General features: G+C 37.2%; 2 protein-coding genes across 2 annotated transcripts; one reads left to right on the top strand and one right to left on the bottom strand.

Moving 5' to 3' along the window:
- The first annotated feature begins 999 nt into the window (after positions 1 to 999).
- tbxa2r (thromboxane A2 receptor) lies at positions 1000 to 14688 on the top strand. Its single transcript, XM_077584351.1, has 3 exons — positions 1000 to 1215; positions 5445 to 6296; positions 11751 to 14688. The coding sequence occupies exons 1-3, from the start codon at positions 1213 to 1215 to the stop codon at positions 12054 to 12056; spliced, it is 1161 nt and encodes a 386-aa protein (XP_077440477.1). The 5' UTR covers positions 1000 to 1212; the 3' UTR covers positions 12057 to 14688.
- A 601-nt stretch (positions 14689 to 15289) lies between these two features.
- gipc3 (GIPC PDZ domain containing family, member 3) lies at positions 15290 to 24426 on the bottom strand. Its single transcript, XM_077584554.1, has 6 exons — positions 24112 to 24426; positions 19690 to 19875; positions 19382 to 19562; positions 16488 to 16597; positions 15751 to 15832; positions 15290 to 15463 (listed from the first exon to the last, which is right to left on the bottom strand). Exons 1-6 carry the CDS (start codon positions 24397 to 24399, stop codon positions 15312 to 15314), a joined length of 999 nt encoding a protein of 332 aa, XP_077440680.1. The 5' UTR covers positions 24400 to 24426; the 3' UTR covers positions 15290 to 15311.
- Positions 24427 to 26129: the final 1703 nt, after the last annotated feature.

Below are 26129 nucleotides of genomic sequence, written 5' to 3' on the forward strand. Positions count from 1 at the left end.
TATATCCTATACTGTATATTGTATAGCTTAGTATTGTACTTAACACTAAAAATATGAAAAACGTTTCTAAAACTCCATGGCTGACTTAAATGCATTTGCAAACCTGTATGCACAAATTACTAAATATGCAAAAAATATATAAGACCTAAACAATGGAAACATTGGCTGTGTTTTCAATGATGTCCCTTAACTCATTCACTCCGGGCCATTTTCACTGAAGCAACCCCCTTCGCTCCTGGCTGTTTTACTGTATTTTGACTGATTTTGCAAGGCCGACAGAATATTGTGTTCTATTGCTATAAAAACATGGAACCTACCAAAAGAAATATGAGGGTCTCTTCTTTCATCAGGAAAATAAAGTATGCTATATTTTTATCTATTTCCGTTTTGCAACACTTAGCATTAGAATATAGCTACGTTTTATCATTATTCACAAACCTGTTGAAAACACTGGGGAGAAAGAGCTTTTTGCAACATGGCCCTGGTTGATCTCTTATACTCTGCTGGCACCTGCTGGCCATTTTTTGTAATAACTATAATTGCTTTAAGCGACCTCTTCAGGTCAGAAGCTGCATCTGTATTCTCTAGCATAAAAATACACACGTAAAAAATGTATAAATACATTTTTGGGACCATGGCTATATTAAAAAAATAAAAGTTTTTATACGTTTTTGGGGGCAAATGAGTTCATATGATTTCTTAAATGTATTTGTATTTTTTTCTATTGCATACACAAGCTGTTTTCATTGCTGATCATCGTGGTATCCTTTTATTGGTGCACAAGTAAGACGATGACGTGTTGGATACGAGACAAATGCCTTTTCTCCCTGCGGATCATTTAGGCATGTCATATTTATGCTTTGAACATTTTCTGTGGAGCTCATTCTTGCCTCAAGTAGTTTGTGTCTGTTGCTAAAGCCCTTCCCCTTTTGCAGGGAGCAAAAGGAAGCATGACTCAAGGGGGAGATGCTTATCTGAGCTGCTGGGAGCTGAGCAGCAGCAAAGGAAAGGAGATGTTGAGGAAAGGTTATTGTTAAGTGTGTTGTGGCACTACCTTTTGAATTTTTTATTTTTTTTAACTATCCTTTGACAGGGTGCACACATTGAAAATGGTCCCCCGTCTCCTGAAGCCATTGCGTTAGATCCATTACTAATGAGAAGCAGATTGATGGCTTGGATGGAGAGCTCAATGTCAACTTCTAAGCCCCTCTAATGGTAAGACAAAAAAAAAAATCATTACCACCTCACTTGATGAGAAAATACACTGCAGTTTTCTGTTGGAAAAACAGCATTTGTGATGTTGCCTTGTAAATACCGACATACTTTTGTTAGTTGTTGCATTTGAGTGCAGGAGTTGGTTAAAGCACATACAGTACGTAGTACAGCTAATTAGAGATGCTGCTGTATTTCTTACAATTCGTACCACTGGTTGGAATTCATTCAGAATAATCATCAAAGATTTACTGTACAAATAGTTAACTCTTAGAACAGAAGTTATCACTGTTGATCATTTTGTGATTGGCCACCTGTATTTACTTTATAATCTTAATTCTGCACCAAGACATTTTGGACAATTATATTATGCGTCCAACTTTATTTTTTACAGTACTTAAAGGTAGAATAATGTAATAATAATAATAAGAAAAAGAATGCAGAATGATATACTCTGATAGAGTGAATAAATGAACAAATACTTGTATTGTCTTCTTTCTATGTTAAAAAAACAAACAAACAAACAAAAACTTCGAACAGGGCCCCGTGCTTTTGCTTTGTCTTCTTCTCCTGTGAATTAAACGGTGTTACACCAGAGTTACAGTAAGTCCCCCTAGGGAGACTGCTTAGGAAGCCGGCTCAAATATATGTTCATTTGAAGCAGATACATGCAAGAAAAATTGATTTCCAATGGAACATTCTGTGGGTGTTGATCTCATTTGAATGCAAGTGTTGACAATGTGTTTTTGTTCTCGTGTAGTGGTTCTCAAAGTGTGGTACGAATACCACTAGTGGTATTCGGGTTCCCTTTAATGATACACAAAATAATATAAACGTCGTTTTTTTTTATATACAGTATAGAACATTTTTCATGTACAGTTCAGTTGTATTTTTAATCTTTTTGATCTGCATGTTTAAATGCATTTATGTAGTGGTAGGTATGTTTTTAATGAACTTTTATGTGTAATAGATTTATATTTTATCATATACACACACTGTTAATGTTCAAACAAAATGTTATTTACTCACAATAATAATAATATACATTATTACCTAGCCACTTTGCGGTTCAGTTATTGGGGATTCACTCTATCGCGATGTTTGATTTGTGACCATTTGTGACATTTGTAGCCCAATTTCTGGTCAAAGTAGCCATTTTTAAATTAAAAAGAACAAAAAAAATGTCCTCGTGTGCTTTATAAATGCAGCCTATAATCAGAAGCTCAGTATTCTACATTTTGCATTTTAAAAGTTTTTTTTTTTTTAATAATGTCATACTTAGAGAGCCATGTATTTATTGAGGTGGTTCTTGGTGTGATAGGTTTGATCACCACAGTTTTAGGGTACATGATTGTTGTGAGTGTGAGCGGAGGTGAACCCTCTCAGTAGTGGCCCACTAATAATATGTTAATGGCGTAATAAACAGTAACACGCACAATCTTAAAATGATTGTAGGCAACATAGGGCACTTAAGGCAACACACACACACTTACATTTCAGTGGTTTCCTGTTATTTTCAATGGAAACAATTTATATGTCTCCTTGAAGCTAGACTGAATATGAGATATTAACATATTGATTCTAAGCTAATAGGCACTTTTGTTAATGGCACACTTAAAAGTTTTGCACTTGGTGCCGAGCCCCGTCTGTCTCATGTCTGAATTGACCAAGGCAGTCAAGTTAATTGCTTGTATACGCCACAAATTTGCATCTTAAGAATAAACACTCTGAGAGTTAAAATCAGTTAGTTTGCGTTGAGTGTACATGTGCGACCATCGATTAAAGTTTTTAACTAAAGTAACTCATTTCTTCGCATTGACCTTTCAACCTCTTCTCGTGAGTTAAAAGGGAACTCCCAATTATCGTAAAATGAGCTCTCATTTTTGATTAAATTGATTGGAAACGCTTTATTACTGTAAACAGTTAACACTTTGTACTGTTGTATTTTCTACGCCCATGGAGTTAATATTTAAAAGACTACAAAATAGCTTTCCCAGCTACCATGAGCACAAAAAGACCATATAGTGTGAAAAATTCAATGCATGTGTGGTGGATGTTATCATATTTCGTTCAAAAGTATTCATCATCATCATCATCATCATTATTATTATTATTATTATTATTTTTTATATATTTTTATTATTATTATTATTATTATTATTATGTTCATATAATGTATTACATATTTTTAAAATCACTGGCCACAGCACAGCTGTGGAGGATGAGGGGGGGGTCACACAAATTAGTTTGTTGTTTCGTCATGCCAAAGACTATTAGTGTGCACCTCGCGTACCGCATTTAGAGGGAATGAAAGAGCCGCGTCGATTGACATTAAGTTGGCTGTGTTGGTGCGCACAACAGCGCAGAGCACACTTTTTCAAATGCACCCCTGCGTGCTGGCATGAGTACATCTGCGAAAATACCAACACAAGGTCTAACATGCCTCTGCATGGAGTTAGACATCTCACAGCGTTAAACTTGCGGTTAGCATGAAAACAGAGCCCAATGTGTTCAACTCTGGTACCTACTCTGAACACCTTGTTGGGGGTAGGGGATTTGTTTTTTTTACGTTAACTGGTTTGTACTGACCCAGCTCAACAGCTGGAGGGCAACAACTCAAACAGGTGGGAAGCAGGATGTGAGCTGTCCATGATAATGTTTCTCGCTCTGCTGAGGCAGTAGATTTTATAAAAAGGCCTTCTGGGAGGGAACAACCATTGACCTTCTGAGAGGAGTGATGGAAAGTCAGCAGCTTTTCGTCCATATTTGTGCCTCTTGGTCCCCCTCAAGTGGTGTACGCACTGTTGTGCCTAGGACCTTTTTAGTACCCTCGGATCAGCTAGGTGCCTCCTGAAGTTCCAAATGAACTTTGTTTCGTGATGATCGTAGTCAATGTGAGTTTGCTGATTGGAAACAGGGCCCCATGCCTCTGCTTTGTCTATGTTATTTATGTATGTTTTACAATGGAAATATCAGGACATCGTCCCTGCAAGCACACTTGTCCCCTCATGATCAGTTCAAGTACCTTCATGTTCAATCAAAGTCATTTCAGTGTCAGAGTGATAAATTAAACTAATAAAATCGTATTTGATGTGTTTGTATTGACTGCACATTGATAGTTCAACACTATAAATTATGGTACTTTTTTTTCTCCTGGTTTATCATGGTCCACAACAAACACCTTATTAATTTTATTCCCTTACTTTAGGCCATCTTACTTTTAAAATGAATCTAAGCATAAAAACATGGATACTTTGTTTCTAGTGTCTCAAATGTCGGAAATGATCACTGGAGTGATTATGGGCTGACTGTGTTTCCTGTTCCTGGCTGAATTAATCACATGAGTGTTTCCTGCCAGCTTTTTAGTCATGGTTGACCCTCAATTTTCTGTATATGTATTGTATAGTCAAAATAAAACAGAAAATATTTTATAGGAAAAGAACCTCTAGCATTTGTTTCAATCTGAGTCACTCGAAAATCATGGTGATAGTTTTTAATGAGAAGGATGGTGTATCTGTAAATGGAACGCATACTTTAGTGGTCTATATGATCAGTAAACTTGCCATCCAGATCATAATTAACCCAAAAACGTATAAAAAACGTTCTATTTTTTTATATTGCCATGGTAAATGTATTTATACTTTTTTTTAATGGTTTTTTTAATGCTAGAGAAGAGAAGGTTTTGATGCAGCCTCTGACCTGAACAGGTAGCTTAAAACAATGGTAGTTATTACCAAAAAAACGGCCAGCAGGTGGCAGCAGAGTATAAGAGATCAACCAGGGCTATGTTGCAACAACCTCTTTTCCCCAGTGTTTTCAACAGGTTTGTGAATAATGATGAAACCATACTCTAATACTAATTGTTGCAAAACGGAAACAGATACAAATATAGCATACTTTATTTTCCTGATGAAAGAAGAGACTCTAATCACGCTTGACAATAGGGAGCAAACATTATGAATATTGTTTGGATTATTTATTGTAACAATTCAGAGCCACTATGTATAATTGATATTATATGCATTGCTGACTGTACACAGATTAATGAAATATTGATGCAAAAGATACACTAGCTGCAACAAACTCTAACTAATACACAAGGTGGTTATTTTGATTGATTTTAACAAAATGTATGAAAAATGTTGTGTATGTGCCCTGTAATTAATAAGACGAATTGCTGTGTGCTATTGTGCATATGAAAAATGGATGATGGTTTTGGATTTCTCTTTAAGGTTGAAAAGACATATTCTTCTGAAATGGACATCACCACACCTCATCTGGACGCCATGAATACTTCGGCCCAACCACCCACCAACGACACCCCACTCTGTTACACCATTAATAACCCTCCGTTTACGTATGTGCCCACCATCGCCTCCGCCTACTTCTCTTCCATCTTCAGCGTGTTGGGTATCACCTCCAATCTCATCGCCTTTGTGGTTCTCATCAAGTCGTTCCAGCGGACTCGCAGCAGCTCTCGTTCGTCCTTCCTCATTTTCCTGGGCGGCCTCGTGGTGACTGACTTCATGGGTCTGTTGGTCACTGGCAGCATTGTGGTCTCCTTCCATTTGACACACTTCAACTGGCGCCGTTTAGACCCGCACTGCCATTTCTGCAACTTCATGGGCATCTCCATGGTCTTCTACGGACTGTGCCCGCTGCTACTTGGCGCTGCTATGGCTTTGGAGCGCTTCATTGGCATCACCCGTCCATTTGCACGCACCACCACCATGCCCAAGAGGCGAACAGTCTTCATGTTGTTGCTGGTGTGGTTCACCGCCGGCTGCATAGCGCTGATGCCTCTGACGGGAGTCGGGAGCTACCACATGCAGATGCCTGGCTCCTGGTGTTTTTTCAACATTAGCTCCGAGGGCGGCGACTTGACCTTTTCCGTGCTCTTCTCCGTGGTCGGGTTGACGTGCATCGCCGTGTCCTTTGTGTTGAACACCGTCAGTGTTGTGACGCTGATCAAGGTGTGCTGCGGACAGGATAACATGCAACGGCCCCGAGATCAGGAAGTGGAAATGATGGTGCAGCTCATCTTGATCATGGCCATCGCTTCCATCTGCTGGTGCCCGATGCTGGTAAGTCTATTTCGTTTTTTTTACTGGACAGAAATTGAAAATACTGTATTTTGCAGATATGTCATCATATCTTTTCATGGGACAACACTGAAGAAATGATACTTAGAATTAACTGTGAATTTCTGTAAAATCGTGATGTAAAAAAACTGTAAAAACAAAAACAATGAAGCATTGTGTAATTTACATTAATATGTCGCAAAACTCTGAACCAAACACAACTGTTTGATTTGACAGTAAGAAAAGGTTAAAAAGATCACTTATTTTGAGAATTAAAAAATGACTGTAATTTAAACTCAGATAAACTGTACAACAACAAAAACATTTGGATACAGTTAAAATTACATCATAGCAGTGTTAGAATAACACTTTTTGTCAGTAGGTTCCATGCATTTTACAAATTCATATTACAGCTACGAATATTTAGATATACAGTAAAACCATGTCAATATGAAGGTTAAGCTAAATGTATTATATTCATTTAAATTTGATGTACCATAGACCTAATTATTATTAGTGTACTTTTTAAAAATTCTGTTGTTTTACAGAAAAAAAACGCAGCTGTGGTTACCAGAGTAATTAAGTGTGTGTGTGTGTGGGGGGGGGGGGGGGTGATACTGTACAAATATAAACTTGTAGATCCTAAAACTAAGCGTTTTAATCTTGTCGATTCAACAGTCTTTATAGAACAGGGGGGTGCGGCTCAGTTGTAGAATGGTTGTTTTGCAACCCTGAGATTGTTGGTTCGATCCCAGCGCAGTGTAACTGTGTCGAAGATCCCTGCGCCTGATAATGAAATTTCAGTTGTTCCTGATGCTGTTTAATCAGTAAGTGAAATGAGTAGTCAAAATGCAAAGCATAGGAAAGCGCTATACAAATGAAGTAACATTTACCAAGAACATGCTGCTTTTGTATTCTTTTGCTCTCTAAACTCTACATGCAGTTACTGTTTATTGTACATTAAATACCAGTAAAATACACACGTTCTGTAAAGTTGTTTACATGTTGCACAGTATTTTTTACAGAATTTCTCTGGCAACCGCAGCTGCCAGTTTTTTTTTACAGAAAAACATTTTTATTTATTTTTTTATCAGTGCTTTGACACAATGAAAAGAAGTGTTTGTACAGTTAATATAACAGCGAAAAACCTCTGGCAACAAAAGTGAGTACACCCCTAAGTGAAAATGCCCAAAGTGTCAATATTTTGTAAGGCCACCATTATTTTTCCAGCACTGCCTTAACTCTCTTGGGCATGGAGTTTATCAGATCTTGAGGATGCCCCAGAGATGTTCAACAGGGTTTAGGTCTGGAGACATGCTTGGCCAGTGCATCACCTTACCCTCAGCCTCTAGACACATATCCCGGGCAAACAAAAAACGATTCACGACACGCTTTCAAAGTGCAGAACCGTCCCAATTGAGCACAGTGAATGTTTTCCTATAAAAGGACATGAGACTGCAAAAATCAGATAAGAAAACCTTCATGTTACATTTCAGGAAACGTTTCCACACTGGATCATCTCAATACCGTACTTTAAGATTCACAGATAAGGTAGGGACTCAGAATAGCAACTGCCGTATGACGTCACATGAGAAAGGCATCTAAAGCATCCCAAGCCCTATTCTGACTTTTTTTTTTTTTATCAGCACTGCCGTAATGAGGCCTCATACCGTCCTATGAGATTTTACTGTGCTTCCTCTCTACATGCTTCAATGCTTCTCAGAAACGCAACATCTTCAAGAGCTGAACTAAAAGCCTGCAGATCATCAAAAGGACTTTAACGCTCTACTTGACATTTCTGTACAGCGCAGGCAAAAGCAACATCCTCAAAAGGAAAACGTCTGTATAATAACGTCATAGTGATTTCAGAAAACAGCAAATTGTTTACATTTACCAGAGGTCCATAAAAAGGCGGTGCTGGATATCACATTCAAAGATCCAACACTGTCTGTTTTTGAGCTTTTGCAACTGCAGTGGAACCTCAAAATAGACCAAGACAATAAACTACTACATAGGAAAGTGATATAAGCCGTCTGTCCTGGCTGCTTAGAACCATTCTTTTTCACTCGGTTCATGTGGGGGAATCCATTTTCTTGCCATTGCTGGAAAAAATAGTGCATACTTTTGTGACCTCTGCCTGAATTATTGCAACTCTGTAATCCAATAAGTCGCTAAAGACTCTATAGCTGGTACAAAATGCTGCAGCCCAAGAGTACTGAATAGAATGAGAAGATCGATCATATTTTCTCAGTGTTAGCTTAACTGCACTGGCTTTCTATAAAATAAAATGTGCTAATTTCAAGAAGGAGGAAGATGACACGAGCAGAAGAGAAAAATGAATGGCTCAGCGGTAACTTGGATAGTTGAATCGTGCTGTTACTTGTAAATAAGTCCGCCAAAATTACACTACACTCTAAAAACAGTTGGGTCAAAAAGTAACCCAATTATGAATTAAAAATGGAGCGATCCACTTTATGGGTCAATTTGACCCAATTTACAAATTACTTGGATAGTTGAATCGTGCTGTTACTTGTAAATAAGTCCGCCAAAGTTACACTGCACTCTAAAAACAGTTGGGTCAAAAAGTAACCCAATTATGGATTAAAAATGGACCGATCCACTTTATGGGTCAATTTGACCCAATTTACAAATTACTTGGATAGTTGAATCGTGCTGTTACTTGTAAATAAGTCCGCCAAAGTTACACTACACTCTAAAAACAGTTGGGTCAAAAGTAGCCCAATTATGGATTAAAAATGGACTGATCCACTTTATGGGTCAATTTGACCCAATTTACAAAATGACCCAATTTTTGGACCCAAGTAAAGAATCTGACCAATATTTATAAGATGTTTTACACTAAAAGACCCATTTCTTGACTCAAAGTTAGGTCAAATTGACCCAAGAAGAGGATCGGTCCATTTTTGACCCATAGTTGGGTTATTTTTGACCCACCTGTTTTTAGAGCGTAAAATCACAATGCCAGCTCCCGTCCAATTGGAGGCACTTGTCTGATGCCACAATGCTGCCGCTCTACAGCGCATTTTCCAATTTGAGGTTCCTTGCCGTCCATTCCGTGGACATACCACATAGATAATGATTGGGTTTGATGACAGAATACTTTGCACTGATAGCTACAGTGTGAAAAGGGTTTTATGCTTACTCACGGGGTTCATTTGCCCTCTTGATGTGTGAGAAGTCTGGTTCTAGACCTGACATATGCAAAGTCCTCTGGAACAACTTATTTTGTGAATAGCTGCTATATAAATAAAATTGTATTTTATTAGTGCAATGTGGCTTAGTCAACTGACTATAGTAATAACTGAAAAATTATATACATACATCTGTCTTTTATTGTTAGATGACAAAACTAACTAAGTTGCATACTCCCACTTCACTTTGCATCAGTCAGTTGTCATCAAAGTTAGAGATTGATATACATTTTCATGATGGATTTTATTTGAACAGACATCCATCTCTACCTTAAATACAGTTAAGAATGATAAAAAGCCTTCATAATCTCACTTCTTCAAACACATCTATCATCCAACTCATTTTTACTTTAGTATGACAGTTAACTAAGGTCAATTTCGAAAATATGCATTTGCATTTCATAATGATTATGATATGGTGATAACATTTAAAGGGGAAGTTGTATCTTAATAATAATATGTTATATGTGACCTCAATAGTCTAAACATGATATTCTGATTAGTGCTGTATTTGCGGAATATGAGTTATGCAACAAAAATCCAGCTGTTTTTACCCATCTCAGGGGGTGGCCATTTTGCCACTTGCTGAGCAACCTGAGCAACTGTGATGTCATTTTCATTCGACAGCAAGTGGTAAAATGGCAGCCTTCTGATATCAATATCAGGTCACAGGTAACAACCAATCACAGCTCAGATTCAGAAACCAGGTGAGCTGTGATTGTTTGTTGCCTGAGCCCTGAGCAACTGTGATGTCATCTTCAGTTGACAGCAAGTGGCAAAATGGCCGCCCCCTGAGATGGATAAAATCAGCTGGATTTTGCTGCTTAATTCATATTCCAACACAATATTAACCAGTATTCAGACTAGTGAGGCTGCATAGAGCATATTATTGTCAACAAAATAATAATTGGGGGTTGACTTCCCCTTTAAGAAAAAAAACTTTGTCATGTAGCCATGTAATATTTTTATACTATACCACTAAGAGTTTCCCAAGTCACATTCTGCATATAAAGATTTAGACGTATGTAGAATAACTAACACACAACAAACAATATGGGTGTGATGTTTACAGGCCCATCAAATGCAATATTTGTTCTGCACCCCCGTCTAACCTTGGTTGTGTGATACCTTGCACAGATTTATATTCTGGTGAACTCTTCAACTGCAGAAGGGGTAAAAGATGAAAGTGTTTTGTTGTACATACGCCTGGCCACCTGCAATCAGATATTTGACCCCTGGATTTACATCATGTGTCACGTTTCCCGAATAAGGCGAGTGAAATGTGAATGTTGAAAGGTTAGCCACTCACGTGGTTTCACCATAATCATCAGTCACCCTTCATAACATCGGCCTGTGAGCACCAACGAGCCAAACAATTCAGTCATTCATTTATACAATGTCTGTTCTCCTTCATTAAATCACTTTAATGTTGGGATAGCCGTTGTCTCATCTTTCTGTATTGGTGCTGCTGCTGAAGTCCATACTTGCTTTCTTTATCCTGTCATTTCTTCATGGCATGTTACACCGTCCTGTTTTTATTTAATATTTAGCGAGCATGTAAACTCTCCCATCCCAAATGTCAGATAACAGAATATCAATTTTGTCATCTGTTTTATTTTACAACTAAATTACTATTTTGTATTGAATGTAGCATGTAAATTAATTCAGAGTTGGCACAAATTTATTCCCAGATCTCAGGTTTCTTGTTCAGTTTAACAACTCCTCTTATCTCACTTCACACAGGATTTCCGCATGTCATTAAAAAGCATTAAAAGTCATTAACTAAAAATAAGGCATTAAAAGGCATTAAATATGATGTCCAAAGGGAAGAAAAATGTTAATAGAATTGCTGTAAAATTATTCTTGTTCATGTCACCAACATCCAACATGAAACACTGATGCCACCTAGTGGCAGAAATTTACCTCAACATAAATCTATGACTTAAGGTTTCGCACGATTTTCTACAGTGAATTTGAATCGCTGCAATTAGACTGCAGCTAAATGATGTTTTAATTTCACAACAAAAACTGCTGTGGAAAGGTTAACGTGACAAAAATGTCAGACCAAGTTCATTTAATGCAGACCCAATTAATTCCACTAATTCCATTCTTAACACTCATTATCCATCATATTCTGAGCTTGTTTATTTTGTGTAGTTAGCACAGGTGTGATATAATTTCCACCCCATCTATGATATTTCATTTATTCATTCTGATTTATTTTGTTTCCTTCCTCCTCCACCAGGTCTTTATTGCACAAACTGTGCTGAGCGGACATCCTCTCGAGGTCATATACCTTTTGCTGTGGCTGCGCTTTGCCTCCTGGAACCAGATCCTCGACCCATGGGTGTATATCCTGTTTCGCAGGGCGGTGTTACAGAGAGTCTACCCCCGCATGGACTGGTCCCAGTGGTCCCAATGGTCTACCTTAAATCAGTCTTTCAGGAGCACCATTAGCAGAATAACACATTCTTCTTCACTTGGAAGGCCCCTTAGCTCAGAGGAAATGGGACAGAATGAAAGATTAAACGAAACACCCTTAAATGGCTGACCTGTGGTTTAAAGAAGAAAAGAAGCTTGGTTATAGTGATGATCTGTTTGGCAGTCAGTGCTAGTCCTAGTGGTCTTGAATGATACGCAGTAACAACGCTGGCAAGTAGGGGTGTGAATTGCCTAGTACCTGGCGATTCGATCCGTATCACGATTCATAGGTCACGATTCGATTTGATGCCGATTAATCCCGATACAAATCTATAAATTGAATATTGCAATTTTTTTCTTCTTTTTTTTACTCAAATTTAGAAAATAATAATCAGTAAACATGTACATGTACACTGTAAGATTTTTATGAAAATATATTTATCTGAAACTTCAGGCTTATAACTGAGCTACTGCATTTAACAAACAGGTTACAGTCTGTTTCATGTTTGAACAGCACTGAAATAAAAATATTAAGGCTTAATGTTCCATTAATACAACATACTGTACTTCCATGCTTAAAATGTGAACCCTAACCCTAAGTAAGACGTTTTGTTGAATATTTCCATTTAAAAAAATGTATGTTTAAAAATCGATTCAGCCGCATATACAGTAGAATCGATTCGAAAATTTTGCACTATAAGATTGAGATATTTCGCCGAATCAATTTTTTTTGATACCCCTACTGGCAAGTATTACCTTAGACAACATTTTCAGTACATACCTCGCTCATTTGCTCCATGGAGATTTATGCCATAACTGATTGGATTAATACCAAACCATTACTTTTTGATTGTATTATGACAATTATTTGCCAATTTTATGGCATATGATGGTAACATCCAATATGTATATATTTTTTTTTTATGAAATGGTTTCATATGGCTCTTTACTTGTCTAAATGCGTAACATACAAAAACGAAATGTCACCTGGTGTCCAAAAACTGCGATCGTAATCACACCATTATTTTTTATATTTTAATGTGTTAGTGATAAACAACTCAATAATGATATTTCTCTACACAAACATAACTATTATGAGAAAATAATAATAACATTTAATTATCTTTAGGGGTCCGAGTGTGTGGATTGGGGGCTACATGCATTGTAGGCCTACCTATGGAGACTCGTCAAATTGACAACATATAAATTAGCAAGAAGCTAATAAGAGAGACACACTATGCTGATACTGTAAGTGTTACTTGAGAGGTTATTGACAATTTTGAATTGTTTCTATTTTCAGATGCATGTATGCATGATAGCCTGTCGTATATGCATTAGTTGGAAAAAAAATTCAAAATGAAGAGACCTTTGAAATTAGTATTTGAAAAGAAATAAAAATGCATGCCTGTGGAAAATATTTGGTGTAGCATTATTAGAGATGGGAAAAGTACTGGCATCCTCTACTTGAGTAAAAGTATAATTACTTGTGTAAAAATCAACTTTGGTAAAAGTACTCACTCAAGTAGAAGTTTTAAAATAAAAAAGTACAGGCTTTGAAATGTACTTGCCGAGAAGAAGTAAAAATATTTTTTACCGGATGTGTCCTACGTTTGAAAGATATTCGCTAATGGAGCAAAAATGGGGATACATCGGTCAATTGACTCTCTGACTTGCTATCAAGTTCAAATTATCCCCTCTTGTGGCGGCACGCATTGCCCTCATATTTACGGGTTATTCTAATATAGCCAATTGCGTGTGTGATCGTGTGTCGTGGAGCCAAGAAAAAAATGGGACGTACGGGACCGTGTGTAACGCTTCATATGATTGGCAGACATACATTGTCGGCTGCTTTTTTTTCTCCCAGCTCTAGTATTTTAATCGTTTTAATGCATTTGAAAACAAAAGTAACGACTTTCTTTTGAATATGTATCAAGTAAAAAGTACAGATACTCATGTTAAAATGTAACGGATAAAATTTAAAAGTAGTCTAAAAAATAAATACTTAGGAAAGTACTGATAAAACTACTCACTTCTCTGACCTTTATTAGTCGTGCTATACTTATCAATTCATGTTTGCATGAACGCTCAGAAAACATTTAACAATGCTAATATTACCCGGTGCCTGTCTGGGTTTTAGAAGATGGAAATGCAAATATTTGTTGCTCATACATTTTCTCCGGAGCAGAAACTACACTTGCCAGTTTCATCCAAAATACTGCTGTTGTCTTGAACGTGCCGCCGCGAATTGTGGTATTGTTTTGTGTTCCGCCCTCCGAGATGTTTGAGCTCTAAGCTTTGAATGTTTTGAGAAATTGTGAGTGAACTCCTGCATATTAAATATTATGCAAAATGAGACGTCTCTCTCATTCGGTGTTTCACAAAATAGAGCATGGCTTGAAGTGTTTTATTCTTCATTTAATATGTGAATTGTGTCATACATTGTCCGATTTTCAGATGGAGATCATTTATAGAGTACTGTACAACGTGTCAAAGTAAGTAATAATGAATGCTGCGTTACAGAGCACATCTTTTTACACCTTGTTTACCGATCCAGACAAACCTGGAGTAGTAATGTCTCCTTCGGACACATAGCTGTGGTGAAATTAGAATATTTAGTTCATAAGTAGGGAAGCTAGTTTGTTGCATCCTGGTGTCTCTTAATCAAGAAGAAATAATAATGTTGTTGTTTGACTTATGTCTCGGTCATTGACAGTCTTTTAAATCATTGTTTTAATAAAGAAACCTAGCTTAGCTTCATCATCCCCATGACTGTGATTCTTGAGAAGCCTTCAACTGAAAATTCCACAGAAGTTCTCTGCAGCCATGCGGCACATGATTTCCTGACTGTTCTCCCTGTTGCTGTTATTTCCTGACAAATGCTTTTAAGTTATTATCTTCACAGACCAAAAGGATTTTTTTGGGGGGTGGGGAGGGGGACATGAATGATTGTGTAATTAGCTTGAAAGATATCTGTCCGTCTGGAATGCAGATGCCTTTTTTTTTCTAAGATATTTGGTTGTAACCAAGATTATTAACTAAACAGCTATTTATTTTCCTATTAATTACTTAATAATAAGTTCCACTGTACTGTAAATGCAGTATTTGAAGTGCATTATTTATTTGACCTTAAAATGTACACAGTGTTGAAATCCTCAGTGTGATGTGAACAATAATGTGCCTCCAGGCCAAAACAGAAAGCATACATTAACTTCAGCCTGGCTGGCCATGGTTTTAGAAGGAAGTTATTCTTGCATAAATGCTAAATGTATGCAAGCATTAAACATTTACGAATGAATTAAAAATTCATGTAAGAAATGAGAAGGCTACAATGCCTTCTTATAATTGGATGTGCCAGGGAACACAGCTCGATGGTCTCCATACAAATCTAGAATCTTCCATTCTTGACGTCTCCAATAACTCCCCAGACGTCAAACAAAAACACATCAGGAAAAGCAAAATCTCCAAGAACGGAGTCCAGAGCCTCAGCAAAGTCATCAGGGTTCTTCTTGTCTTTGCCTGCTTCTACGATGGTGGTTGCTGCACAGAATGAAGGGATACACAGATTTGGATTTCCTTACAATCATCTCAGTAAAAGGTGGAATGGTACTTTGTCAATCTCAATCAATATGATACATTGCTTTTTAGATTGTTTTGTTCAAGAACTCTGGTTTTGTGAAAAGGAAAGTGTAGGGTTGGAACAGTTCACAAAATCCACAGTTCAGTTTGTATTTAGGTTTTGGGTCAAGTGAGAGGAGCGGGGGAGATTTCCACCAAAACAGTTTGGGGTGCAAATCTAGCAACTATCCGTATACTTTGCATCTTACCAAGCTCTAAATCTCGGATGCCCATGTAGCTTTCGAGCAGGTCATCCACTTTCATGGTGGCCCGTTCTTCAAATTCAGTCTGCTGGGAGGAAAATGTACTGGTGTTAAAAATTCAGACTTCAAGTTAAGCATTCCAATTTTAAAGTGCTAGAAGCATTTCATTTATGTGTTTAGAATGTATTTCCTTGCATGGAAATCCATCCCGTTTTATTTTATTTTATTTTTATTTTTATTTTTATTTTTATTTTTATTTTTATTTTTATTTTTATTTTTATTTTTATTTTTATTTTTATTTTTATTTTTATTTTTATTATCCCTTTGGCCTTTGTAAGGGTGTAAAAGTAATCCTTCATGGCCTAATGTGGTAGGGACAAATTACTTCTCAGTATGATACAATGTTGATCTACAGCCATTGTTATTCTACACACAACTTCTCTCTGACATTTTATTCAAAGTTGGGCTTTTTTTGTTGTTGCTGAATTTGTGATATAGTGCATTACAGAGCACAGGTGTATCCAATGAAGCGTCCATTCAGGGTAAATGTAAAGGCAAAACGCTATTATGATGTAGAGCAGTGCATAACTGCTTCATGTTAAGCTCTGGCAAATGTATTGCTGTTGCTGTATGTTAACTTTGTTGATATAGTTCGCTAAAACATTCCAGGGGTGGAGCAGTTTCCAGGAAGCGTGAGTTTTTATGTGTCGCAGTTAGCTCAACCATTTTCCTTTAAAACTCACCACTTCTTGGACGGTAGCGGAACCTTTGGAACGAAGACGCAAGGTTTCCCTTCCATTGACTATTTTGCCCTCATTAGACTTGGGTGTTTTGGTCCTCATTCCAATCATGTCTAAAAAAAAAGACACACACACAAATGATGGATGGTTAAAATAATCAGGGACATTTTTTTACTCTCTTTCATGTGTGTGTTATAAGCTTTGTTTAACCTTTGTGTCTATTTTTTTGTTAAAACAAAAAGGAAAGAAATAAAACATCTGGGGTTAAAATCTCAAATATGTTCCGTGCAAGAGGAGTCCGCATCAGTTCCAATGAAGCACAGTGATTGCATTTTCCCCGCATTTGGCGTGTTCAACTGACCGTAAAAGCGTCATATAATTGATGAGTGTTGTTGTCGTACATAGATAAATAGTACAAAAGCTCCCCTGAGAATAGAAGATTAGCTCTGAATTATATTATTATCCAACTATGGTAAGTGAGACATCTGCCGAATTGTTTGCCAGTAACGTAATACACAAAACGGTATGAACATTTTGGATGATCCGCATGCACTTTACAGGAAATGGAAAAGCACAGTTCCCACTCGCTTCCACTGTTCCTCGGCCATTTGTACGTCAGTGGGAATATTTCCCATTCATTCAACAAGTACTTTATGCGGTCAGAGTTCGCTGATGTTGACCTGAGGAAAGGCCTGATTCACAATGTCAGTTATATTTCGTCTTGAAGGTTGGCTTGAGATTAAGGCTCTTGAGTTCTAAACCAAACTCATCTATCTACACGTGTGGACAACGTTGTTAGTACCCTTCTGTTAATGAAATAATAATTATAATTATTTATATTGATTTTATTAAATTGAAATTAAACTTTTGAAAAAAATAATTAAAAAAATCAGGCCTGGACAAAAATGGCCTCTTCATGAGCAAACTGCTCCAGTTGTCAAGTTTGCAGAGTGATTTCTCCAGATTGTATGCTTCTGCTACTTGTATGCTCAGTTGGATTTAGATCAAGATTCATAGAAGGTCACTTCAGAATAATATATATTTTTTGTTCTACACTATTTTGGATTGTTTTTAGCTGTGCGTTTTGGGTCATTAGGTCATCTGAGACCTAGATTTCTGACACTGGGCATCACATTTCTCTCGAGAATACCTTGATAGTCTTTTGATTCCATTTACTCTGCACAGATTCAAAACACCCTGTGCCAGATGTAGCAAAGCAGCCCCAGAACATGTAACAAACCCTCTATGTTTCAATGTGTGTATAATAATAATAATAATAATAATAATAGTTATTATTATTATTATTATTATTATTATTATACATAATAATAGTAGTTATTATTATTATTATTAGTAGTAGTAGTAGTAGTAGTAGTAGTAGTAGTATTAGTATTAGTATTATTATCAGTATTATTATTATTATTATTAAGGAGAAATGTAATGAAAATGAGACATTGGCTGACTGGTTAGCACGTCCGCCTCGCAGTGCAGAGGACGTGAGATCGAGTCCGGCCTTCCTGGGCCTGGGTGGAGTTTGCATGTTCTCCCCGTGCCTGCGTGGGTTTTCTCCCACATTCCAAAGACATGCATGGCAGGTTAATTGAACAATCCAAATTGTCCATAGGTGTGATTGTGTGAGTGTGGATAGTTGTTTGTCTCTGTGTGCCCTGCGATTGGCTGGCAACCAGTTCAGGGTGTACCCCGCCTACTGCCCGAAGCCAGCTGGGATAGGCTCCAGCACCCCCGCGACCCTTGTGAGGACGAGCGGTTAAGAAAATGGATGTCTATATATATTATTTATTTATTTTTATACCCCAGTTCAATAGCAATGTCTCATTTTCATTACATTTCTACTTAATAATAATAAGAAGATATATATATATATAAAATTGTTATACCCCAGTTTAATAGCAATGGCTCATTTTCCTTACATTTCTGCTTAATAATGATACAATTTATGATAATAATAATTATTATTATTATTATTTTGTACATTTTTTATCTTGTCTTGTTGACAGAGGGGTACCAACAATTTTGTCCAATTTTCTTTTCACTTATGGACCTTGCTTTGTGCACTGGGGCGCCATCATGCAGGAAGAGAAAGTTGAGCTTTCTAAACTTTCCATGAAGTTGTAAACATTGTTCAAAACATTGGTAATATGAACTACAGTTCATTGTGCATTATGATAGTCCATCCTTTGATTGAATTTATTGAATAGAATGTACAGTTCAATAACTTTTGCCAGTGACCTGGTGATAACTTACAGAACAGACAAACTATTGAGTCTGTTTTTGTGATGTAATCGCGAAGGAAGTAGCACTTTATCCTTACATTGTTCTCACATCACTTACAGTAATTAGGAAGTCAGCTCAATGACTCTACATTTTGTTTCCCATGTGATACAAAAGGTCGACAACAGAAAAGGTTCCAACCCTGTCAACTCCGTAATTTCCTTGTGATTAAGTGCAATAAATAAGACTATTGGGACATTTAGTCTGCATTATTATTTTCTGTATTATTATTATTATTATTATGCTGCATAATTTTTTGTATTATTATTTCAAACGTTGTGCCACAACTGAGATCAAATTAGTTCACATGTTTTCTGAAGCTGAGCCGTGACCTTATCAACCGTGATGTCATTTTATTTTTTTAAATTGTCGTACTTGATATTGATAAAAACAGGTGGGTTTTACTGCTTAACTCATATTCCACCAACACAATATCAATCAGAATGCCAGTTTTAGACTTGTGGGTCTGCATAGAACATATTGTAAACAATTTTCCCCTTCAGTACTGAAAGTTGCATCTAGAAATTATTTATAGTTTGTGCTCTGCTCTCCTATGTGTTGTTTTCAACCTCGATGTATGTAATAGTGTGTAAAGCGTATCTCACCAAAGGCCCTTTTTGGTCCAACCAGGCGTAGAGTGAAGGGAATGCCTCTTGGTTGTTCTTTCAGCATCTTGGCCACTTCGTAATGTCGACATCCCACAATGCTCTGATCGTTGATGGCCTCGATGTGGTCACCAACACACACTGTATTCAGTTGGTCTATCGTGCTGCCTTCCTTTATTCTCTGAGGGGAGAAAGAGTCCACTTTTAGTTTTATTTTCTTGACCAATTACTCTGGTTCTCGAGAAACAATTGAAAACGTAAAAATGTGAAAAACGACAGTGTGATGAAATGAGAAGGTTCTTATTCACCTTAATGAATGCATATCCAGCACCATTATCTGTGATGGTCAGTCCCAATGCGTCCTCTGTCTTTATCACCTCCACCTCCTTCGTCTCTCCTCTGACGTGAGCAAAGATGAAGTCCTCCAGTCCAATCTGCCCCCCGAGTAACTTCTGCATGTCCACTTTATGAGAGTTGAGGGTGCAAAACAGGATCTGTAACCCGGGAAAGACGGGTTCATCTCAATAAATGATAATCACATTGACACATTCCTTTATTTCAGAAGTTCAGCTCAGCAAGTAAAACAGATGCATTATTTTATTTTTATATTTATCAAATATTATGTGGACCAACCAAGACATAATTTACTCAGTGTGTGGTGAATCTCTAGTGTGAGAGTTTCACTTTTTTAATTAAACTACTGAAATTAATATCATTATATATTATGTACTGACTGACTTGCAACCGTATATGATCAATTTGCTTGTTTTAACTCTTTTAAAATATGCATACATTTGTGTCCTTTTTCAACTCTAAATCAGACAAAATACTTGGTGAACTTGTGAGGAAATGTGATGGTCCATCTCGGGAATTTTTTTGTTATTATTGCATACTAAAACGCCTCATCTGCGTTTGAAAGTAGCAGGACAGAGCAATAGAACCAGCAAATGTTTTAAATATAGCCAAGTGGCATTTATGCTAATAGCATGTTGTTGATACTACGCACATTAAAGTGATTCAAATATAAATACAATGACATAAAAATTAATGTAGGTAACAGGACTGAGCCGCAATTTTAACGTCCCCAAACCAAGAAATGCTTAGTCATTAATATTTAATTGTAAAAATTGAGAACACTGCCTTATTGTTATAAAATTCACTTTTTTCCCACATTAGATTTTTAAATAAACTGTTACTAAATTTTAATAATTTTAATTTAAAATTTTAAATGTAGTCTGCTTAAATTGATCATGTACATCGGTTGCACATGACTAAAATGAGGTCAACTGATTTCCCCTCCTCCTCAAAAGTAATTAAATATTATATTGATGGACAGATGGATGGATGGATGCCTACATTGAAATGACATGCAACCGATTTACACGTTCTAATGTACTGTTAAAACTGGACCAGCTGCACTGTAGCAGCAGTACAGTATGTAAAATCTGTCTAGCTGTCCTTTATATATTTTGAACAGCAGGGGGAAGCATAGTCAAACAAATTTCCAGGAGCGTGTCTTTCAGGATGAAACCGTTATCACACATACTGTATGTATAAACACAGTCGTTTATGAAACGCTTCTTTCATATTAAATATTATATTTCTAACTGTTTGTGCTGAAGTCTTCATTTTGATCTGTAACTGCTGACTTTAGCATGCCCCTAAATAAGTCTTACTCTAATTATTGCTTCAAATGATTGCGCAACATTGATTGTTCAAAACATTTAAGCTTTTGTCAAGTGTGTGATGAAACAAAATACAAACTACCAAAGGAAAGTAAATAGCAACAACAACAACAATAATAATAATAATAATAAGAAGAAGAAGAAGAAGAAGAAGAATAGGAATAATAATAATAATAATAAACTAACTGTGAGGTTAAACAAAAACTTTATTTCATGAGCTGCAAGAGAAATTGAAACAGTCAGCTGTTATCTAACCTGTGCAATTCCGCTTAGATATTGTTCTCGTGCAATACTGAAGGCTGACTACAGTTCAAGGTCTTTTTCATCATGTCGCTGCTGTTCAGTTCCCATAAGAGCAAGGTTGTGCAGTAATAAACTTATTGCATCTTATTGTTTTTATAGGTTGGGTCTGTCAGTTAAAGTTTTATATGCAAAACCTTATTCATTTTTTGACTCTTTTTCAGTCCCTGAAAGTCAGAAGGAAGCCAAGACCCTCATGGCATGCTGAGTTGAAAGCATAGTTTGTTAGTGTGTTTTAAATGATTACTTGAAATATAAATAAATACATTTTTGTTGATGATCCTTGTATTCAGTAACATAACATATTCTCACGTTATAAGATTATGAATGTCCGTGTTTTATTCTTAAATCGTCTGTTCATAGTAGTAACATCCAACTTGATAGTATTGCATCTTGTGTAACTTCAGCCAGTCACGTCATCATAGTTATGGCTAGAGTCTTCTTGATAAGAACATGAAGGTTTGCTGCTGTAGGTCTAATCTCCAGTTTTGCGTGTCCTTCAAATGCAGATAGCATAAGCCTTCATATCGGCCTTAATATCACTACAGATTGGCAATGTTGGTGTTTTACTCTTACTCAGTGAATTGTACAAAAAGTACAGTTACTGTACAGCTACATATCTGCATTAAAAAAAAAAATAAATAAAGTATGAGTGAATAAATTAATATACCTGTACATACTGCTTTTCTTTCTGTTGCCTTTCACTTTTGTCTTTTTGCTCTCTCTCTCTTTCTAGCCGCTGTAGACAAATAATCCCATTAGTTGAGGGTTAGAAGAAAAACAGAACGGACCCCCGCTAGTCGTGGGGATCGAGACCGAGCAGGAGTGCAAAAGACAAATCTCTGCAAATAAATTCAAACCATGAATGAACTACAAAGTATAATCCCCTGCTGATGATGAATTACTGTAGCAATGCAGTCCAGTGTAAAACATTATTTGACTGCAAATGAAAGTATAGCAATAGTCGTGATAAATAGTGCTGATGCTCCTACGGCAGCTTGTGCTGTTGGTAAAATAGCTGATTTGTATGTACCTGGGCTGATGTCCGAGTTAGCACTAGAATGAACTGGCGGCCATCGCTAGGATTAGCCATGTTCGACTGAGCTGTTGTCATGGATTCCATTGGTTTTGATGTGTTGTTTAGTCCTACACCGTAAAATCGGAAGAGTAAATTTAACTCCCATAGTCTTAAATTTAACAATTTCCCTGAGTTAATATAGTTCTCACCAGTTCCGAGTTAAATTTACACTTCAAAAAGTGCAAAAATGTAACTCATTGTTAGAGTGAAATTACAACACCCATAGTTATTATTTGACACATAAAAGTCAACTTTTTGCACTTTAAAGTCTACTTTCAGTGTTACAGTAATACAGTGTTATTTTTTCCACACTATCAGTGTTATTTTTTAACATTTAAAAGGGTTATTTGCTTTCATTTTTTGGTATTCATTTTCACAGTTTTGTTGTCACTTTCAACCACAAAGTGTTATTTTAATTCCTTTTTGTGTTAATTTCTCACAGTTTAAGTGTTAATTTTTGACAAGTTTGCATTTTCCAACCCAAATGGAGACAGTGGGGCTCGAACTTAGTACTTAGCACTTGGGGGGGGGGGAAGGGGGGGCACCAACACTAACAAGTACGCCACGAGATAGTACATGTTTGTTGCAGCAAAATTCTTTCTTGTAGGCCTGGTTCCTGTACGACTCCCGGTAAATGAGAAAAGAGTGGTCTTTTGAGATTTCCCTAATTTGTTGGAATTTAGATGTTTCTGGAGTTGGTGAAAGATTCTGGTTGGTTACCCGGTGGGTAGTAGATGATGTCTGGTCGGTGCTGGATTTCACTTTTCTTTCTTTTCTTTGATCCTTCCTCAGGTCTCCTGACAACCTCACGATTCTAGCTGGATTCTGAAGTATTCGGTTTAGGTGAACGGTATGGGATTTTTAATAGGTTTTAGGTGAATTAATGAGTACACACTCACACGCACGCACACATGCACACACACGCACATGCACATACTCATGTCGAATCGGTAAAATTACCGAATGAACAATACTGAGCTCTCTCAAGAAAAAGAAAAAAAAAGAGAAAAGAGATAAAAGAGCCCGGATGTATAAGGTAACTCAGCCTGGAGTCAATGAGTTTGACTTGCTGAAATAACAATACCCGTAGAGCTTTTTCTTCACTTTGAGGGTTCAAATAACACCCAAATCAACACCGAGTAACTCAAAAATAATTAACACTAGATGTTTAACTGAATTTAACACTACAGAATTTGCTGTGTAGTTTGGCAAAACTATCGTGAGACATAGGGACACAAATCTAACATGGCTACCGTACCGTTAGATGTGTGAATGGATGAGACAGTCCGAGACTGGGAGGGGAATGATTGAGCGTGTGTGTGTGTGTGTGTGTACCTACACAAAACTTCCATCCAACACAAAACAACCTTCTGCTTTGCCCTGCGGATGATTGGTTGTAAGTATGGTAGCTGGTTGTTTTTGGGCCAAGAATTGAAGAACTTTGCCAGTTTTTTGTAACTAACCAAAACAATCTAACAGCATAGCCTACAACATTTATTAAGCACTGTGATTTTTGACCTTATATCTTCTGTTGAATGCTGAATTTCGTGAACACTGTCACTTTAAGAGTGTTTCATGCGAACCGCCACCCCCCCCCCCCCCCCAAAAAAAATCCCCTATATCAAATTGAATGAATTAGCACGAAATTCACAAAAGCAGTTTTGTACCTCGGAGGGAGAGATGTTGAAAACTTCCGCAATCTTGGCATACAGCTCCTTGACATTGGTGAATCCATGAATTCGGCCTGTGGGGCTTCCATGAGCCAGCTGCGTGTGGAAAATAAGCCTCGGCCGCGGGTATTCCGGCGGCCCCGTCGGTGGCGGTGAAGGAGGAGGAAGCGGAGGCGCTGTGGGCCCTATACGCCCCTGATTGTGGCTTTGGGCCTTGTGTCCCTCCATGGCCTCTGCCCCAGTTGCCTTGGAGTCCTGTGGGCTCATCGCCTCCCTGCTCTGCATCTGTTCACGTGCCTTCCTCCTCTGGGAGCCCTGGTGGTCCGACTGCTCTAGCATAAAGACACAAACGCTGATGTCCGCCCTAGTTAGCTGTCCAGCCACCCTCAGCTTTGGGGAGAACTGTGCTGATGAATTAATCATGAAAATAGCACGGTAACACTAGCTTCCATGTAGAAACCAAACACCCTTTTAATGGATGACTGTATGTGTTACACCTGAGCCTTTGGTAGCTTATACTGAGAGAATAGAATCAAATTGGATTCAAATTGGATTCTAAAACTGACCAAATGTAAGTCAAATCGCCATCAGCCTGGCTGTGAAGACTTCAATGTGTAGAGCATAGCTACTGAGAAAAATGACTGCCAACCTAGAAACAACTGTCCCAGAACAAGAGGTAAACTGATATCTTTGGTTAGGGAGTATAGCCTACTGCAGGTGCAGCCTGCATTTTCTGGCCTCGCCGACAGACATGCTGGGGTGAATCCTTGGTGATGCAATGACCTTTTTGCCTGTGCAGTCAGGCCCTTTCAACAGATGGTTAATACACATTGGCTGTGCGTACTTCAATAAAAAACAATGCAAACTACAACCACAATAATAATAATAATAATAATTGTAATATCTTACTTAAGCTTTATTTTCATGACTGGCTTGAATCAAAAGCGGCGGGTGTCTTAAATCTGTGTATGAAGATGAGCGCAAGCAGTCATATGTAAAATATGGAGGTCTGTGCAACTCTGGGAGTGAACACAGCTGACTTCATTCATTCACCAAAGCAGCTCCTCTCATTCCCTTTTAATGCGGAGCACAAAAATAATAATAATAATAATAATAATAATAATAATAATAATAATAATAATAATAATAATAATAATAATAATGAAATCCGTGTTCTGAATATATTACTGGATAGCCGATAGGCTAAGAGTTTTGAAGCTGCAAGGCCGCCATTTTACTCCTCCCAAGAAACGTTTCTCGGCATACAATCCTATACATTTACAGTATCGAAATTGGAGAACATTTGAGACAGTACTTAGTAGAAGCAGCATGAATTATGATTTTTTAAAATTTGTTAAACATTAACAAGAGGACTTCAGACATTTTACAACTTGCCTTAACTGCATGTATAAATTATATTATGTATAAATATATCATGTTTACAGGAGGTATACTTTTTATTACAGAATTATTAACTGTAATTCATCAAAAGATGCCTTTGCCAAATAAATATTGGGGTCTAAGGAACTGAGCGATAAAAGAAAAAGGGGTCTTCACAGCAGCACATACCGTCCGCTTGTTAATCATTATTTATTTTTTATTTTTTTTACTTTACTTTTACGCCACCACAGAACCCCCTTGTACAATTTGGCAACAGGCTTGAGGTGTTTCTTGAAAATATCAGTGGGTAAAACTGTTATAAAATGCTTTTCTTTAATAGTAAAACCAGTTGGAAATACAAGTTGAAGAGCCCCGTATGTACTCCTCTTGTTGGCGCGGCAATAAAGCCAGTAGACGACATGCATTCTTTTTTTGAATCGATCAGTTTGTGTTAAATAATTCAAACGGGTGCTTAATGTACAATAAGGCAAAACAGATTAGTGTAGGATTCAATGTACTATTTCTCGTCACAAACAGTTGTGTGTTCAGTAACACAAACATGGACAAGCATGATATGCCACAATATGCCATAAACAGATGGTAGATTAGATTGTTCAGCTTTTGTTTTTTAGTCA

Source organism: Vanacampus margaritifer, chromosome 13 (genome assembly GCF_051991255.1).
Source record: "Vanacampus margaritifer isolate UIUO_Vmar chromosome 13, RoL_Vmar_1.0, whole genome shotgun sequence".
Classification (NCBI taxonomy): domain Eukaryota; kingdom Metazoa; phylum Chordata; class Actinopteri; order Syngnathiformes; family Syngnathidae; genus Vanacampus; species Vanacampus margaritifer.

Bases quoted from the DNA above. Each gene is read 5' to 3' on its own strand.
- tbxa2r (XM_077584351.1), top strand. The intron at 6,297-11,750 runs GTAAGTCTATTT...CTCCTCCACCAG, and splicing joins TCTGCTGGTGCCCGATGCTG to GTCTTTATTGCACAAACTGT.
- gipc3 (XM_077584554.1), bottom strand. From the start codon at position 24,399: ATGCAGAGCAGGGAGGCGATGAGCCCACAGGACTCCAAGGCAACTGGG. The intron at 16,598-19,381 runs GTGAGATACGCT...CTTTTTTTTTAG, and splicing joins TGGACCAAAAAGGGCCTTTG to ACATGATTGGAATGAGGACC. The intron at 15,833-16,487 runs GTGAGTTTTAAA...TTTTCCTCCCAG, and splicing joins CCGCTACCGTCCAAGAAGTG to CAGACTGAATTTGAAGAACG.